At 39.5% G+C, this 16,040-nt stretch overlaps 1 protein-coding gene across 1 annotated transcript in view; it reads left to right on the top strand.

Moving 5' to 3' along the window:
- Positions 1–16,040, top strand: part of Nell2 (neural EGFL like 2) — a 295,382-nt gene that overhangs the window by 149,507 nt on the left and 129,835 nt on the right. Inside the window, exon 14 of the mRNA XM_051160259.1 lies at positions 15,534–15,659. Within this exon, the coding sequence (XP_051016216.1) occupies positions 15,534–15,659 (126 nt within the window). The remainder of the gene's footprint in view (positions 1–15,533; positions 15,660–16,040) is intronic.

Genomic DNA, 16,040 nt, shown 5'->3' with positions numbered 1-16,040 from the left:
GTTTATTTGATTCTGATTCCCATGCCCAGTGTCTGTTTTCAATTATTTTATTTCCTTGGGGATTTTGGTTCTATGCAAGGGTGAAAGAAGGCTTTTGTATGACCATGTAGGGACTACAGGGCTATTGCATCTACTGTGAATGCTCTGTGATAGAAATCACAATATAATGATGGGAAAAATGAAAAACCATAATCTAGGAGATTTGAGGGAGAATACAAATATGATAGGAACATGTGGAGTTTGTCTTTCAGGTTCCGAGTTAGCTCCTTCAGTGTGATTTTTTTCAACTCCACCCAGGCATTTAAAAGTTTCATAATTTAATTTTTCTTTGTAGATGAAAAATTAGAGTTTTAGTAGACAAATACACATAGCATGTTTATGCAAATAAAATTAACATCTATTCATCTTTGACAAATGGCTGCAATTCTGATGCTGTTGTTCAAGACTTGTTATTATTCTTGCTGTGACTGAGTGAGTGTGCACAGGGCCCTTGGTCTATCTGAGGCTCATTCTGTGTGTTTATTAATAAGGATAAATCGTTTCATGGGGTTTTTAGGGAAGAAAGTTAACTATAACTAATTTTAGAAAAATGCCTTCCAGTAAGATAAGTTCTTGGTAAAATCTTGTCATTAAATTCATGTTTTCACATACACTTATTAATTCTAATGTCAGTGAAATTATGCAACATTTTATTTTTAGAATTAAAATGTTACATCACCAATGGAAAGTTGAGAATATATTCTACTAAAAGTTTAACTGATACAGTTGTCTCATATTTGAAGCCATTTCTACTACAGTCTTTACCTATTTCAGTAACTAATTTATTACAGATTGCTTCTATGACCAAATTGCTGCGGCAAATTCCCCTTTTGTCTAAATAACATTCTAATTGGTTATTGAGTATAGAGCATATATAATTTGTTCATTTTGTGAATTCTATGATCCCTCTTTAAATGTAACCTCAGGGATTCGTTTTTTGCATATATATCTGCATGTGTTAAAAAATAGCAGGTTAAAAACTTGATAGTTACCTATGTATATATTTATTTATTAAAATCAGAGAGAAAACTGGCTAAAATTTAGCAATTCATTCTAAACAAATCAGTTGCAGGTGTATTCTATAAAGAGTCATTCATTGGTTTTTTTTTTTTCATTATAGAAATGCAAATTACTAGAGGAAAAGAAAGGCCTTTCCCAGAATAGAATCCATTTGAAGTGACATGTAAGTCACATATGACTAATAATTTTAAAAATTAACTTATAGGAAAAGTCTTTTTGCAATGCTATTAAGTTGGATATCAAGTATGCAGAGAGATTAAATTATAAATGTCAGCTTCATCTTCCCTTCAAAGAAACCAAGTCACATGTTCTGTGTACACTGGTTAAATGTGCTTGAGGCTAATTATCAACTGGTCGCTTGAAATGAGCTATTAATATTCCTTTTACAACTCTATTTCTGTCTTTACCCATCAGTTTTCAAAAAGAATCAAACCTAACATATAGTATGATTATTATGTTCTTCAGGGCATCTGTTAATAAAAAAGGCTTGAAGATGATGGCCAGGGCTTGGGCATGGCCAGTGACAGGAAAATAGTGACGCTAGAAATGAGTACAGGGTGGACAAATAAACCAGGACAACTGATTCGATGGACTCGAGGCTACAGAGGGATTTCTTGCAAGGCGACATGGGACAAGATGGTTGATGTGTCATATGAGAGTCAGTGTCCGTTTCAGCGTTTATGTAACAAACAGAACTAGGAACAAATTTTGAGTGACAAGAACTGGATCCCAGGAAGCCAATATAAATGAAACGAATGTGGATTTGATTCATGCAACAGAGCGGGGAGTAGCTTGATTAGGTCCAAAACTGTCTCACAGGAAAAGAGCCCTTTGTGTTTTGGTTCAGGGATAGTTGGGAGACCATTGTCGCCTTTAATGAGCACAAAGTTCGGCTGAACAGACAAGGACATGAAGAGTCTAAATTCTATTCCTTATTCATTGGTGTGAAATAAAAATAGACTTCTGGGTTTTAATAATACATAAGGAGCTATTCATTTTTCCTTTAAATACTAAACCATCTTAATTCTGTATTAACCACATTCCAAGTCATTACCCTTCCTATGGAGGATGGGCTTGGAAAGAAAGTATGTGTTTAAATTAAACTTTGTGTTCATACCTTGGACAGAAGTGTGTTGAAGAGAGAACACAATTCAATTGCTACTTATGCATACTGATTTATTGGGCAGCCATAATTCCCAAATGACGTTAAAAATTGATTAAAATTGCCATGTCCAAATTTAGCAGTGCTGTTCAGTCAGTGATTTCACTAAATGAGCCAGTGGGAGTTAGAGTGTCTCTATATTGCTCATGAAAGATATTGATCTGATGTTTTCATCAATTTAGTAACTCCAAATACATAGCAATTTTAATGATGTAAGGACTGTAATCTTTGTTTTCTGGCAAACAAACATATAACTGTTAAATTAGTTTTTAGTATTTAAAAATAAACATATGCCTTCTTGGAAAGAATTTTCTTGAACGGATGATTTGTCAAATTCAGCCTAACAAGGCAGTGATTCAAATGAGCTTGTCTGTTCCTTATGGTCAAACAGGTGGGATTCAGTTAGGATAGCAACTAACCAGCATACACAGGAAGTGCAAGGAAATGGAGACCGATGGCAAAGAGGTCAGGGGAGTGAGTGTGGGAGCAAGGGCTTCCTGTCAGCCTGTGAATCCAGTTTAAACAGGCAGAGAACAGCTAGAGAAAGGAGCACATGGCACGTGCTTTGGAGTTCTCTGCAGCAGTAGGCTTTGTGCAGAAGTTGCTGGATTGAACTAGAAGAGAGGATCAGATGGTGGAGGAACCATGGACAATCATGGTTGATTCCGTTCCAGATTTACCATCACTAACCTATAAACGACATTTGAGGAACTTCTGATCACCGCCCATGTTCCTTGGCTGTGAAATCAGGCAGCTGCCTGCTGCCTCTAGGTCACAAGGTTGCTGGGAGGGTTCAGGTTAATGAATACAGAATTGAGTAACAAGTGCAACAGCAAAAAGCTCATGAAGATCTCGGCTGCAGTCCGCACACATGGATACTTGGCTGGTCCTGCCCTAAGCTTGGCATTGGTATTGTGCATTCCAGTTCAGTTGACCTCAGTTCCCACATTATTTGGAAGCTTTACCACCCCTAGGGTCATCTATTCTTACTCTCAGTGGATAGCTTCTCCTACCAGTGATACAGAAATCAACAATAACGTCCCTGACTACTGTTTCCTTGTCAGTCATCCATGTACTGTATCCCCACACTTTCTTCCTTCTTGCTAACTTTGGTTGAATGGAAACCATTCTCCTGTTAGTGATGGACCCACCCAAGACCCAAACTTCCTCTCTGTCTTTAGTGGAAACTTGATGCAGTCACAGCCACCTCAAATGCAGCTCCTTGCTTCTCTCTTTCTGTCCTTCCCACCTGCATTGCAATGTGATTGGTTCTTGTTTTACTCCACAGCCCTTATACTTTGTATGACATCATTTTCCCCCCTTCCTAGCTACATTTCTTAAATTTGATCTGTTCCCAATGTCTCTGTTTCTTCAAGTTAGACACTCCCCTTTATTAACTTCAGTGTAGACTTTTTAATCCCATACCCCCCAAAACAAAACAAAACAAAAACAAAAACAAAAAAACAGTCTCACCAGAACCCCGAATATCTTCTGTGTTGCTAGACCAGATACCTTTTAATTAATATCTTGCTTGGCCTCTAGGCAATATTTGACTATATTGGCCACTCTTCCCCTCAAATGTTTATTTATTTTGTCATTATGATACTACTCTGTATGGATCTGAGTTCTGACTTGCAAATAATATAATCCACAGTTCACTGGGGAAAGCAATATGTTAAAGAACATTAGATGTCTTCCAATATGCTTCATGTCTCCTGTTTGGGTACAAATCCTACTGCCTTTCCTTTATGTAGCAATTAAAGCTTGTCTTCTGTTTTATGGTAACATCCAGAATGGACCCGGAAGCTGATGCTACCCACGTACATACTGAGTGCCCGTCTACACAATCCCTTACTGGAATATTTTACAATCTTCCTTAGCTGTATAGTTATTTTTTTTGAATTAAAATTTTATACATGTATCCCTGGCTAGCAGCTCAAGGTCATATGCCCTGTGCTCTTAAGGTTTGTGTAAACAACATAAGCTAATGAGCATCATCTGGGAAGAGAGAACCCCAGTTGAGAAAATGTCTCCATCATATTGTGCTCTAGGTACGTGGGTGAGGCATTTTCTTCATTGATAGTTGATGTGAAAGGGTCCAGCCCACTGTAGGGAGTACCCCTGTGAATAGGTGGTCACTGTGGGGTGGTACTCCCTGTGAGCAGGTGGTCATTGCGGGGGGGGGAGTAACCCCTGTGAGCAAGTGGTCATTGCAGGGGGAGTAACCCCTGTGAGGAGGTGGTCATTATGGGGGAGTAACCCCTGTGAGCAGGTGGTCATTATGGGGGAGTAACCCCTGTGAGCAGGTGGTCATTATGGGGGAGTAACCCCTGTGAGCAGGTGGTCATTATGGGGGAGTAACCCCTGTGAGCAGGTGGTCATTGCAGGCTGGAGAACAGTGGCTGCATGTGATCCAGGAAGAAGCCATAAGCAGCTACTCTATAGCCTCTGCTTACGCACCTCCCTCCTGCTTCCTGCCTTGACTCTTTGCCTTGCTTTCCCCTCATAATTAACTGTGAGCTCTAAGTTGAAATAAGCCCTTTCTACCTCGAGTTGCTTTTTGTGGTGTTTATCGCAGCAATAAAAAGCCTGGCCGAGACAGGCCTATTCATCATTTTTTAAGGATACTGAAAACTTCCTTGTTATTTTTACCTTGGGAGAAAGGCATTTGCGGGCATAGAAAGCGTGTCCCGGTGATGGTGCTGCCTGCTGCCGGGGCTCATCTTGCTCCCACACTCTTCCGGCTATGCAGTTGACTCCACCTAATCCTCATTAGCTTTTAATTTCTCTTCATGAAGTCCAGTTCCTCAGAATTCCCTAAGAGCCTTCCCCTTCATCCATGCCTTCTTCCTGGGTGATGCTTCCGAGACATGACTTTAGTTCTTGTTTTTTGTTTTTTTGGTTTTTCGAGACAGGGTCTCTCTGTGTAGCCTTGGCTGTCCTGGACTCACTTTGTAGACCAGGCTGGCCTCGAACTCACAGCGATCCGCCTGCCTCTGCCTCCCGAGTGCTGGGATTAAAGGCGTGCGCCACCACGCCCGGCTCGACATGACTTCAGTTACTGTGGTCTAGTTTCTGACTCCCAAAGTGTGAGCTTAGTTCTCCTTCCTGAGTGGGGTGTGGACCCACATATCTCATGGACACTTCTTCCTAGCCATATCTAAGCACCTCAAGTCCTGGAGGCTAAAGCCTCGGTCTCTATAATGCGTCTCTCCATCCAGTTCCTTTCCAGTCTAGATACCCTCGGTTATAAGCTGAAGGAGGGCCTCATCTCTGAGAGCTTCTCTGACTAGTTTACAGGGGGCCAGTCAGTACGAGAACATAAGCAATTTTATATCTGATATTTTTTTATCTGCCAAGTCAAGTTGCCTCCACTTTATGAGCAGTGAAAACAGAAACTGAACCTAGTAAATGGGCCTCCTCCTGGCACCAGATCTTATTGCTCCTTGTTCTACCCTCTACGCTGTGACAAAAAGATCTTCATAAGCAATCCATCTCTCTCTCTCCCTCCCTCTCTCTCTCTCTCTCTCTCTCTCTCTCTCTCTCTCTCTCTCTCTCTCTCTCACACACACACACACACACACACACACATGCATATATCTAAATACATATATGTATATATGTATATATATATGTATATATGTGTATGTATGTACACACACACACACACACACACATACCTGAAAGGCTGCACAAGAAATTGATAGCAGTGGTTTTGTTGTGGCTTAGAAGTAGGAAAGCTGAGTGGCTAAGGTGAGATCTACTCCATGTGCCATGTGTTAGACCCTTTAAATTTCATAGCACGTGTGTATGACATGTTCGTGTCATTAATGGAATTTCTATAGATAACCCCCAATCGAAGGATAGCACTAGATTTTCATAGACTGCACAGGACTTTTTCACAATGGCACCTGTTTACTCTATGAGCCACAATGATCACCCATCAGCTTCTTCTAGCCTCAAGTGGTATGCAGTTCCTCTGCGGCAAAAGCTCCCTTCTTTCCCCTTTCTCCTGGATAGTTGCAAGTCTCCACTAGTCCTGTTTACGTGTCGCATTCTCCTTGATTGCGAGATTGGGTTTAGAAAAGGAGTTATCCTTACCAAACGGCACTGTGATTTATTGTTGTATGTGTCTTTTATTAGAAACACCCAGTCAAATTCTTCAAGTATGGATGCTTTGTCTGGATTACTCAAGCTTTTTGATGATCATCTCCCCGTTAGTACTTTATATAGAGAGGGAAGGGAGGGAATCTCAACAGATAAAATATTCATCACAGTGAACCCCAATTTTTGAATAGTCCTTCTTGAACTTTCTCCATTAGTATTGTTTTATAGTTCTTCCTTATTTCCACCGCCCTCTCCCAAGAATAATATGTTCAAATAAAAATAACATGAAAGCTAAGACAATACCAGAGTTCTCATTCTTATGGAATGTACCCTAAAATTTATAATGAGTGGATGGGTGTAAAAAATGAAGCCAATTTATGAACAATGTTTTGAGGTTACTAATGAAATCTTCCATGCTGCAAGAATATGTTTTAATCTGCACTCGGGTAGATATGATTGCTAATATATAAATATTATTTTGGTAAATAGCCTCATTAAGGCCAGTGACTTTACAATGTATGGTGCTGGTAGCTCCCTTCAAGGCAGCTTATTTGTAAATGGCTCTTTGTGCTGACTTTCTACTGAGAGTCTTACTTAGACTTGCAAATTTTATCTTTTTTAAAAACACTCTTATCTCTCCAAATATTGCTCTCAAATCTCATTCCAGATTCAGTTTCCTCACAACTTAGTCTGTTTCCGATTTTTGAATTACATTGATGATCTCTTGGTCAGCTTTGCCTGGTGGATATTTCCAAGCTCTTGAGCCAAGGTTTAGCAGAAACCTATGCTGGTCTGTATTATTCATCATGTGAGGTCTCAGAACCAAACTACACAACCTCACGCTTGTATTGGCTGAGCAAGAAGCCCTCAGTATTCCCTGAGATGCTCACATAATGCTTTTGCAAGATAACATTGAGATAAATGCTGCCACTTTAGAAATGCAGCATAATTTAGAAAAAGAGCAGTATTAGTTACTGGCATTCAAGGCGGCAGACAGAGTGTCAGGGACAGGGGGTGGGATGGGGAGCACCTCACTGCTTACTGCCTCTAGCTTTAGTCCTGAAACAAGTCTACAGTCCAGAAAGGACATTCATTTTGGACCTTAATCTTGAAATGCTATTTCTGTGTCTCCCACTCATTAACTGCCTGAAACTGCTGGTGGGAGTTTCCAGAAACACAGATGAGATTCAACCACCCTGTCCTTTACAACTTTTCTTTTTTACATATGATAAAGTCCAGTTCTTCCTTATGAGCAGCGGGAGCTTTTAGATCTGAGCCCTGCTACCTCTTTGTCTCTGGCTTCTCTTGCTCCTCTTTGATCATAATTACTACAGTTAAGGCATATAATATATAAAGTTCATCTCAGCTCTAAAAATCTGTTTTTCTGAATAGTTACAGTTTTTATATGTTTTCAGATAGGGAAAGGGGGATTTGTAAATCTCTTGTTTCTAGACTAGACCAACTTAAGGTTTCCCGACCTAAGAAAAAATATTCAAGTATCTGAAACATGATATATTACTGTTTGTAGTTTAGTGGAATATACTTCCTGTCTTACAGAACTCAGAGAAGCAGAAGTCACCACAACCATGTGAGTTACTTTATCTGTGTTAAAACTGAAACTCTGAAAAATGCACACTGACTTGAAAATCTTATGATCATGGAATTAATGACTAGAGAGATGAGCTGCCATTTGTGTGGGGGCAGTGGATGCCATTCCAAGCTCCCTACACAACTGAGAGTCAACCCACATGAAAAGAGGGCAGGAGGGTGTGTCTTCCCTCCTGCAGACAACCACATCCCAGGGTATGTCTGAGCCTGACCTAGGATAGGAGTTGGACCAATACCAAGTTAGACTTCAGGCTAGACCAAGACAAATGACCATACTTGCCCTGCGACCTCTAAAGTAAAAAGCCCTGAAAAGATTTATTGTCTCATCCAACAGATATACAGCTGAGGCCAACATTCTGCCCAAGTTCTGTGCCCTCAAATCTTATATTCCACAGCTGGGAGAGTTACTTAAAAATTTGCAACCAGCTGAAACTAAAACTTACATTGACTTGTTAAGACAAAAATTCACAAATTCCTTCTTGCTTTCAGACATATTTAGTGCATCTTCATCATATCGTTCATCTCATACCCAGATTTTTATTTATTTCCCACATTGCATTCTCTTGCTGCCTCTGCTATTGGCCCTAGACTTGCACTGTACAGTATCTACCTCAACTTCAGACAGTACAGTCAGCACCTCCGTAGAAGCCCTTCCAACAACATAGGAACCTCTCACCTGAAGACAGTGTCTTCTCGAAACCCACCTCAAGCCTGGCCCTGCCATTAAGTTTTCTTTGTTTGTCTCACCTCACAGGATTGGCCTTAAAAATGGTATTAAGCATATAGGACCTGTTGCTGTTATTCACATGGATAAATTCTGGTTTTCTCAAGTTAGGGCAGAATGCTCAGGTGTAAAATTATTTATATTGCCACCTATACATGCCTAGGGACATCAACAGGTACTCAGCACAGATACTGTATTTCCACTAATGAGGCTCCTTGTTTCCTTCCCAGTGAACGTTCCCTAGGTTTCTGTTTTGTACTATGCAGCCCTCATGACAGTGGCATTTACTTAGGTTTGGCGTTCTTATAGAACTTGTCTTTGTCGCCTAATGCAGTATCTGGAACAGGTCCATTTTATGCTCAACCAATAAAAATGCATGTTAAAGACAAACAACTATCAGAGAGCCTGACATTTGCTGATATGCATGGTGAAGAGGAAGCAGAGCTGTAGTAAGACCCGCCTGAAAAGTATCTGAACACAGAATATCCTCTTGTCAAGGAACTATGAGCTTTGTTCAGAGCTATTGCTCTCTGGAATTTTGCCCGTGAAGTGCTAGCTTCAAGAGACACCTAATGGAATCAGATAATGGTAGCATGATAGCGTTTTCTTGGCGTGTAAGCCCATGTATGGCAGATGGTGGATGGGTGTACTTGTGGAGATACATATTCATGTGTGTGCACATATGTGCAGAGACTTGCTATGCTGCTCCTGGGAAGCTGTCTTCCTTATTTGCTCGTTTGCTTGAGACTGGGTCTCTCACCACCCTGGGACTCAACTGTTGATGCTAAGCTAGCTGTAGCAAGCCCCAGGGTTCTACCTCTCACTCCTTCTGTGGTTCTGGGATTGCATGCATCTGCTTTCAGACAGGTCATCTGTTTACTTGATGTTTACAGGGGCTCTGGGAACTAATGCCTCATGCTTACAAGGTGAGCATTCTCCTTGCTGGGCTGTCTTCCCAGCCCCCAGAGTCTGTGTTCTAAGGTTTTTAGGCATTAAATTTTGGAAGTGGCATTAAGGACTACATTGTGAGCAAGGAATGTCCTCCTTTTTAGACCTAGGCTAGCCTAGCTGCTGTTTGAATATTTCCTTTGGCAGTTCATTCTCACTACAGTTCTTTCTGCTCAGCAAAAGTTGTGGTCATAGTTCTACACTGAAGATCATCAAATCATCATAAAAAATCTAATAAAGTTGTTTATTCCAAAAAGACATTTGATACATTTATCAACAATAAAATTGAATCTAAAAATTTGGTTCATTCAAGTTGGTTCTTAAAGCTAAAATACATTGTGGACCAAGTTTGCATTTATTTTTGATCAATTATTTTTCAAATGCCATCATGTGTATGCAAGAATCTGTGCACGCCATTGGAAATGACTGTTCTGCAATTTACAGGATTACTACATAAACACAGCTTTGTGGGCTTCCTCTAAAGGCTGGGTGCAAGGAGGAAGCAAGGCACTTCCTGTTCACAGGTGCTGTGGGGAGGGTGGTCTTTGCCTCCTCCCTCAGGATTCTTCTGCAAGCTCTAAGCTGGCCTTTTGAAAGCTTTTGCACATAGACTCAACATCTCTGTGAGATCCCGATTGAAGTTCCTAAATAGTTCCAGTTAAATAAGCTGCTTGGTTTTGCTTTACAGTCCCACATCGACATTTGCTTCAGTTTTATTTAGCCATATGATAGCTTAAAAGGAAAGAATCCACAAACGGAAATGGAGCAGGTCAGGATCTCACATCTCTGTGGGCTGTGGATTCCACAAGGAACTGCAGTAAATGACTGTATTTAGGTCAGCTTACCTTTGCTCAAATTACTCCTATTTATGCTTATAACTGACATTTTCTACCATGTGTGGTTGTACTAGGATCACATTAACACAATTAATCTTAACTCATGGTCTGTTTTGCTCATTTTGTTCCATAGGATTTTGGTATAATCAAAGTTGGTTATGCTTTAGCTTACAAGTGCGATTTGTCAGGGTTGGTAACAAGTTGTTTGGGAATAGGCTTTTTCTTAAGGATGCTATCTTTGTAAGGAGCTGTATAGACTCTATACAGTCTTGTGCTGGCCACTAAGTCATTGCCCCATCTCTTCCAAAAGCTGCATTTGTTTGTGGTGATGCCATGGTATGTGCAGAATAGTTCCTCCTTGGTTTTATCAGTGTTTTTCACTGAGCTATATTTTTCATGCTTAGAGCTCTCATTCTGAAAATTAAATTCAACCCATGTGCACACAGACTTCTTAATGTTCACTGTTTAGTTCATCCACAAGCTTAGGCTTGAGGACTCTAGCTGTTTGCACAGTTTTGCTTTGTTGTAGGAGTATATCCTAAATACATACTATATGCATTCTAAACACAATGTGCTCAGTGTGTATAATGGTACTTGGATGTATGATCTCAGGGATGACTACTTGTCATTGGATAATTAATTGGGCAATCATAAGTATGCTTCTTGGGGGATGTTTTGCAGGGAAGACTGCTTTTCTTGCTCTCGGGATCCCTACTAGCCTGCAATTCTTTGTCTGGGGTTGAGGCCTCATGAGCTTTACCTCTTCCATGTTATCATGTCCATTGGTACAATTGGGGTTCAGATCGTGTTCAGGCAAACATGTTAATGAGAGATAATGGGTGTAGCCTCTCTGACATTTCTAAGAGACACAGTTTCATAGCAAACTTCTTATTCCTTTGGCTGCTGTAGTCTTTCAGTTCGCTATTCTGCAAAAATTCCCAAGCCTTATGGGCAGGATTAGCATCGTAAATATGTCAGTTGGGACTGGGCATCAGAAAGTCTCTTGTTCCCTGCATTTTGATGGGTGGTGCTTTTCTTTAATTGTTTATTTCTCTTGCAAAGAGAAACTTCTTGGATGAGGTTATGAGAACTAGACTCATGTAGGGATACAAGGATAAAGACCTAGAATGCGGTTGTGTTTTCATTTTCAGTTAGTTCTAGGAAAATTTTAACTTTCTTTTTTGACTTCTTCTTTGACCCAGTAATCATTCAGTAATGAGCTGTTTAATCTCCACAAGTTTGTGTATTTACTAGAGATTTGTCTGCTGTGAATTTTAAGCTGCACTGTGGTCAGATGGGATGTGCACAGTCAATTTAATCTTTCTGAATTTGTTAAGATGTGTTTTGTGTCCCAGCATGTGATCTATTTTTAGAGAAGTTCCCATTTGCTGCTGAATAGAGTGTATACTCTTTGGTGTCCAGTGCACTACTCTGTCAGTGTATGTTGAGTTTGTTTGATTCATGATGTCATTTACTTTTTGTTGTTTCTCTGCAGATCACCTATGACTTATCTGTTGGAGAAAGTGAGGTATTGAAATCACTTAGAATTAACGGGTTGATGTTAATCTGTGACTTTAGGTCCAGTGGTACACTTTTAATGAAATTGGGTGCACCAGAATTTGACACATATACATTTAGGACAGAAATGTGTTTCAGTTAATTAGGATGAAATGTCCCTCTTTAATCTTCTGTTAAGTTTTAGTTTGATGTCTATTTTGTAATGTATTAGAGTAGTAACACCTTTTTGCTTCCCAGTCTTGTTTGGTTGGATTACATTTGTTTATCCTTTTACTGTAATGTGATTACTTTCTTTAAAAATAAGATGTGTTTCTTCTAAAATTTTTTAAAAATTATTATAATTTATTCACATTACATCCTGATTGTAACCCTCTTGCTCGTATCATCCCATCACCACCCTTCCAGGCTCTCCTCCCCCACCATCTGACAACAGCCTATTCAGTCTCATCAGCATAGCCTGCATCCTCTTCCTCTGTGTGCTGGCAAGGATTCCTCTCTAAGGGGAAGTGATCAAATCAAGGGCACCAGAGATGGCGCAGCTATTAAAGGCTAGGGTCACAACCAAAAATATAAGATGTTTTTCTTGTGGATAACAGATAATATGGATTTTGTTTCTTGACTCATCCAGCCAGCCCATGTCTTTTGATGAAAGAGTTGAAACTGTTAATATTTAAGGTTATTATCTGAAGTTATGTGTTGATCAGAGTCATTGTGTTATTGACTTTTGCGGGGGGGCGGGGGTTAGTGATTGTAACTTTGTTTTTATTTCTACAGTCTCTTGGCTATGCTCATTCTTCTCATTAGCCTGAAACATTGCTTCCTTTATTTTCTTTAGAGTTGGTCTGTTGTATAAAAATGTTTAGGCTGTTTATATCATGGAAATTTTCTCCTTTAACCATGGCAGATAGTTTTGCTGGGTATACTAATATAATTTGGCTGCCCTGGTCTTCTAGGAGTTAGACTTCATTGTTCCTGGGTCTTCTGGCTCTCAAAAGTACCACTGAAAATATATCCTTAGTGTTTTAACAATGAATGGATATGGACAGCTTCTAGTCTGGTCTTAGCTCTTTGGTATTCTGTGTACATTTTGCATCTGTATGGGTATGTCTTCCCATAGTTTAAGGAAGTTTTTGCCTACGGTATTGTTTAAGATCTGGTCTATGACATTGACTTGGTATTCTCTTTCATCTATATTTATAATGTTAAGCTTTGGTCTTTCCATGGTGTCCCACATTCCCTGTATGTTTCCCTTCTGTGTTTTTAATAAAGACATCTTATTCTTTGCTTATTTTGACTAGATTCTGTACTTTGTCTTCAATTCCTGATATTCTGTCTTCTTCTTGCTTCATTCTACTTGTAAGGTGTTCCCTTGAGTTCTGTAGTTGGGTTATTGGGATTTATATTCTCGTTTTTGTTCTAGCTTGAGTATTCTTCAATGTTTCTATCGTTACTAAATTCCATTTTTAACTTTGGAACTGTCTTCACCATGTCCATAAGCCTTATGTTTGTGTTGTCTTGGGTGTCAATCATTCATTCACACTCTTTCATTAAACTTTTTCTGTGTGCCTTCTTTAAAAATCTTGAATTATGTGATAAACTTTTTGGTGGCTCTTTTAAATTATGGGGTTCATCTAGGTAAGTCTCATTGGTGAACATATTTCTAAGGGTCAGATGGATTTTGTGTAAACTTACAGCCTTGATAGCTTTTTTTGTAATTTTGCAATGAAATCTTGGCATGTATGTTTCTTTTGTTAACCCTGTATCACTTCTCTAATATGTACAGAATGAGTTGAGTCAGGACACAGGATATATGAACAGGTGGAGCCTAAGGGTTGGATATGGCTTAGGTAGAATGAAATCAGGTAGACACAAGCTGGCTGACATGCAGGATGTGCATGTTGGTCTAACATGGGAGTTTGTGGATAGATATGGTGCTTGGGTAGGATTTATGTAGGGAAGGACTAGGTAGACTCACCCAGGTTGACCCTGGAGAGGGACATACATGATCTGGATGTGTGGAGAGGTTCAATGTGCCATAGAAGGGTCCTGTTGGTTGTGGGAAGGAATGAAGGTCCTGGAGTTTGAGGTGGCACAACAGGGGTCGCCAGCCTAGGCCCGGGCCAGGGTGTAGGAATTGGGCTATAGCTGAGGACTAGGAGACGGTACAGAACCAGGATCAGACAGACTCATAGAGCTGAGCCCTGGGGAAAGATTTCAGGGTCTGGCTGGGCAGAGATTCTCATCTACTGCATATATATATATATATATATATATATATATATATATATATATATATATATTACTTTTAAACTTAACCTGATGCATTAATGCAAAAGGAATTATGCATGTTAATAGAATAGCAAGTAATATTTTAATATGTAAATCCATTATATAATACTTACATATGATTGGATATGTCTATATTATCAAACATTTCTTTGTGATAAAAACTTTCAAAATAATTTCTGCATTTAAAAAATGTTCCTTATTGTTATCTTCAGTCTCTCTACAGTGAAGCAATCCAACAGAGGTTCTTTCTCCTATCTAACTGTAACATTAACCCACTGATCAACAGTCTATTTCTCTCACTCTTTACGTGGTAACTCCATCTTACGCTTCAACTTCTGTGAGATTAACCATTCTAGATTCCATATCATATGGAGTTTGTCTTTCTGTGCTTGACTGATGTGTGACAGCACTCTGGCTTTTACACATCCTGGAATTTGAACTGGGTTCCTCAGGTTTAAATACCAGGTACTTTGCTGACCAAGCCATCTCCTCAGTTCAAAGTATAGGTTCCCAATAACAAGTGCTCAGTAAGTGTTTTAGATTCCGTGTAGAAAGGTACACTTAAATACAGGAGTTTTATTGTTAAAATTCATATTCTTCACAATTAATGCCCTTGCTTATTATGTCTTAACATCCACAAGCTTTTATAACTCAAAACTGAAGGTGAGAATTAACATGCACTAGCTCCTTATTACATTTTACTAATTCACAATTCCTGACCTGTATCTTTTCTTCATGTCATAATCCTGTCTGTATTCAGCTACTTAGTAGGGTACTCGTTGCTGTATTTGAATCTCTGATAAACTGCTGTTTTTGCATTTTTACTTTCAAGTGGGATCCTTCAAGTTCTGTGTACAGTGAATACTTTATTTACGTCTTTCAAGGCCTCCCCAAGGTGTACAGAATAGCCAGTGAATCAAAGATAGCAGTCAGTCGACTCAGTGTCTGAAGATTTCAGGATACTAAGGCAACCTGATCTATAATTTCTGATTCATTTTACCAAACACAAGTAGATGAATGCATTGAATATTTCAAAAGCTATTCATAATGATGCAAGTTGAAACTGGCAGACCTATTTGAAACTGTGGCAAGAACTGCTCATAAAAGCTCATACGCTTTCTGTCTTGTGAATATCAAACATTCTTATTAAAGGAGATATTTTTGAATGCTCTTTCAAAATGCAGTTCAATTAGTAGTTATTCCTCTCTTCTTGTGAAAGAAAATCACAGGGAACTTCTGGAGTATCGGCCGTGTTGACCTCTGCCCTTTCTTTCCCTTGTAGACATTGATGAATGCGCAGAAGGGCGCCATTACTGCCGCGAGAACACCATGTGTGTGAACACGCCTGGCTCTTTCATGTGCATCTGCAAAACTGGTTACATCCGGATCGATGATTACTCATGTACAGGTAAATAGTGCCGCTTTGAAATAGTGTTTCTTGTCTTGTTCAGTTTTCAAAATGTTTTAAAATTTCTAAGAAGCATGTCACAAATGTTTCCTCATAACAAAACTTAAAATGGAAATCATTGTGTCCTGATTTAGCATTTAATTGTGAGTCCTCTCTGAAAAACAGAGTACTTGGTATTGCATTTCCTTTACTTTGGGAGACATGAACACATGTTTGCTTAGCTTCATAGGGCATTAACTACAGACCAAAGTTGCACTTATGGCCAAGTCTTGCTCAGGAAGCCTGTGAGTTTATATTAGCGTGATTGGAAGATTATTTACAGGAGAGCAGGTGATTCCAACGCAGCTTTATCACGGAGAAATCTCCCTGCAGCACGGATGG

This window comes from Acomys russatus, chromosome 17 (genome assembly GCF_903995435.1).
Source record: "Acomys russatus chromosome 17, mAcoRus1.1, whole genome shotgun sequence".
Classification (NCBI taxonomy): domain Eukaryota; kingdom Metazoa; phylum Chordata; class Mammalia; order Rodentia; family Muridae; genus Acomys; species Acomys russatus.
This window is presented reverse-complemented; position numbering and strand designations above follow the sequence as displayed.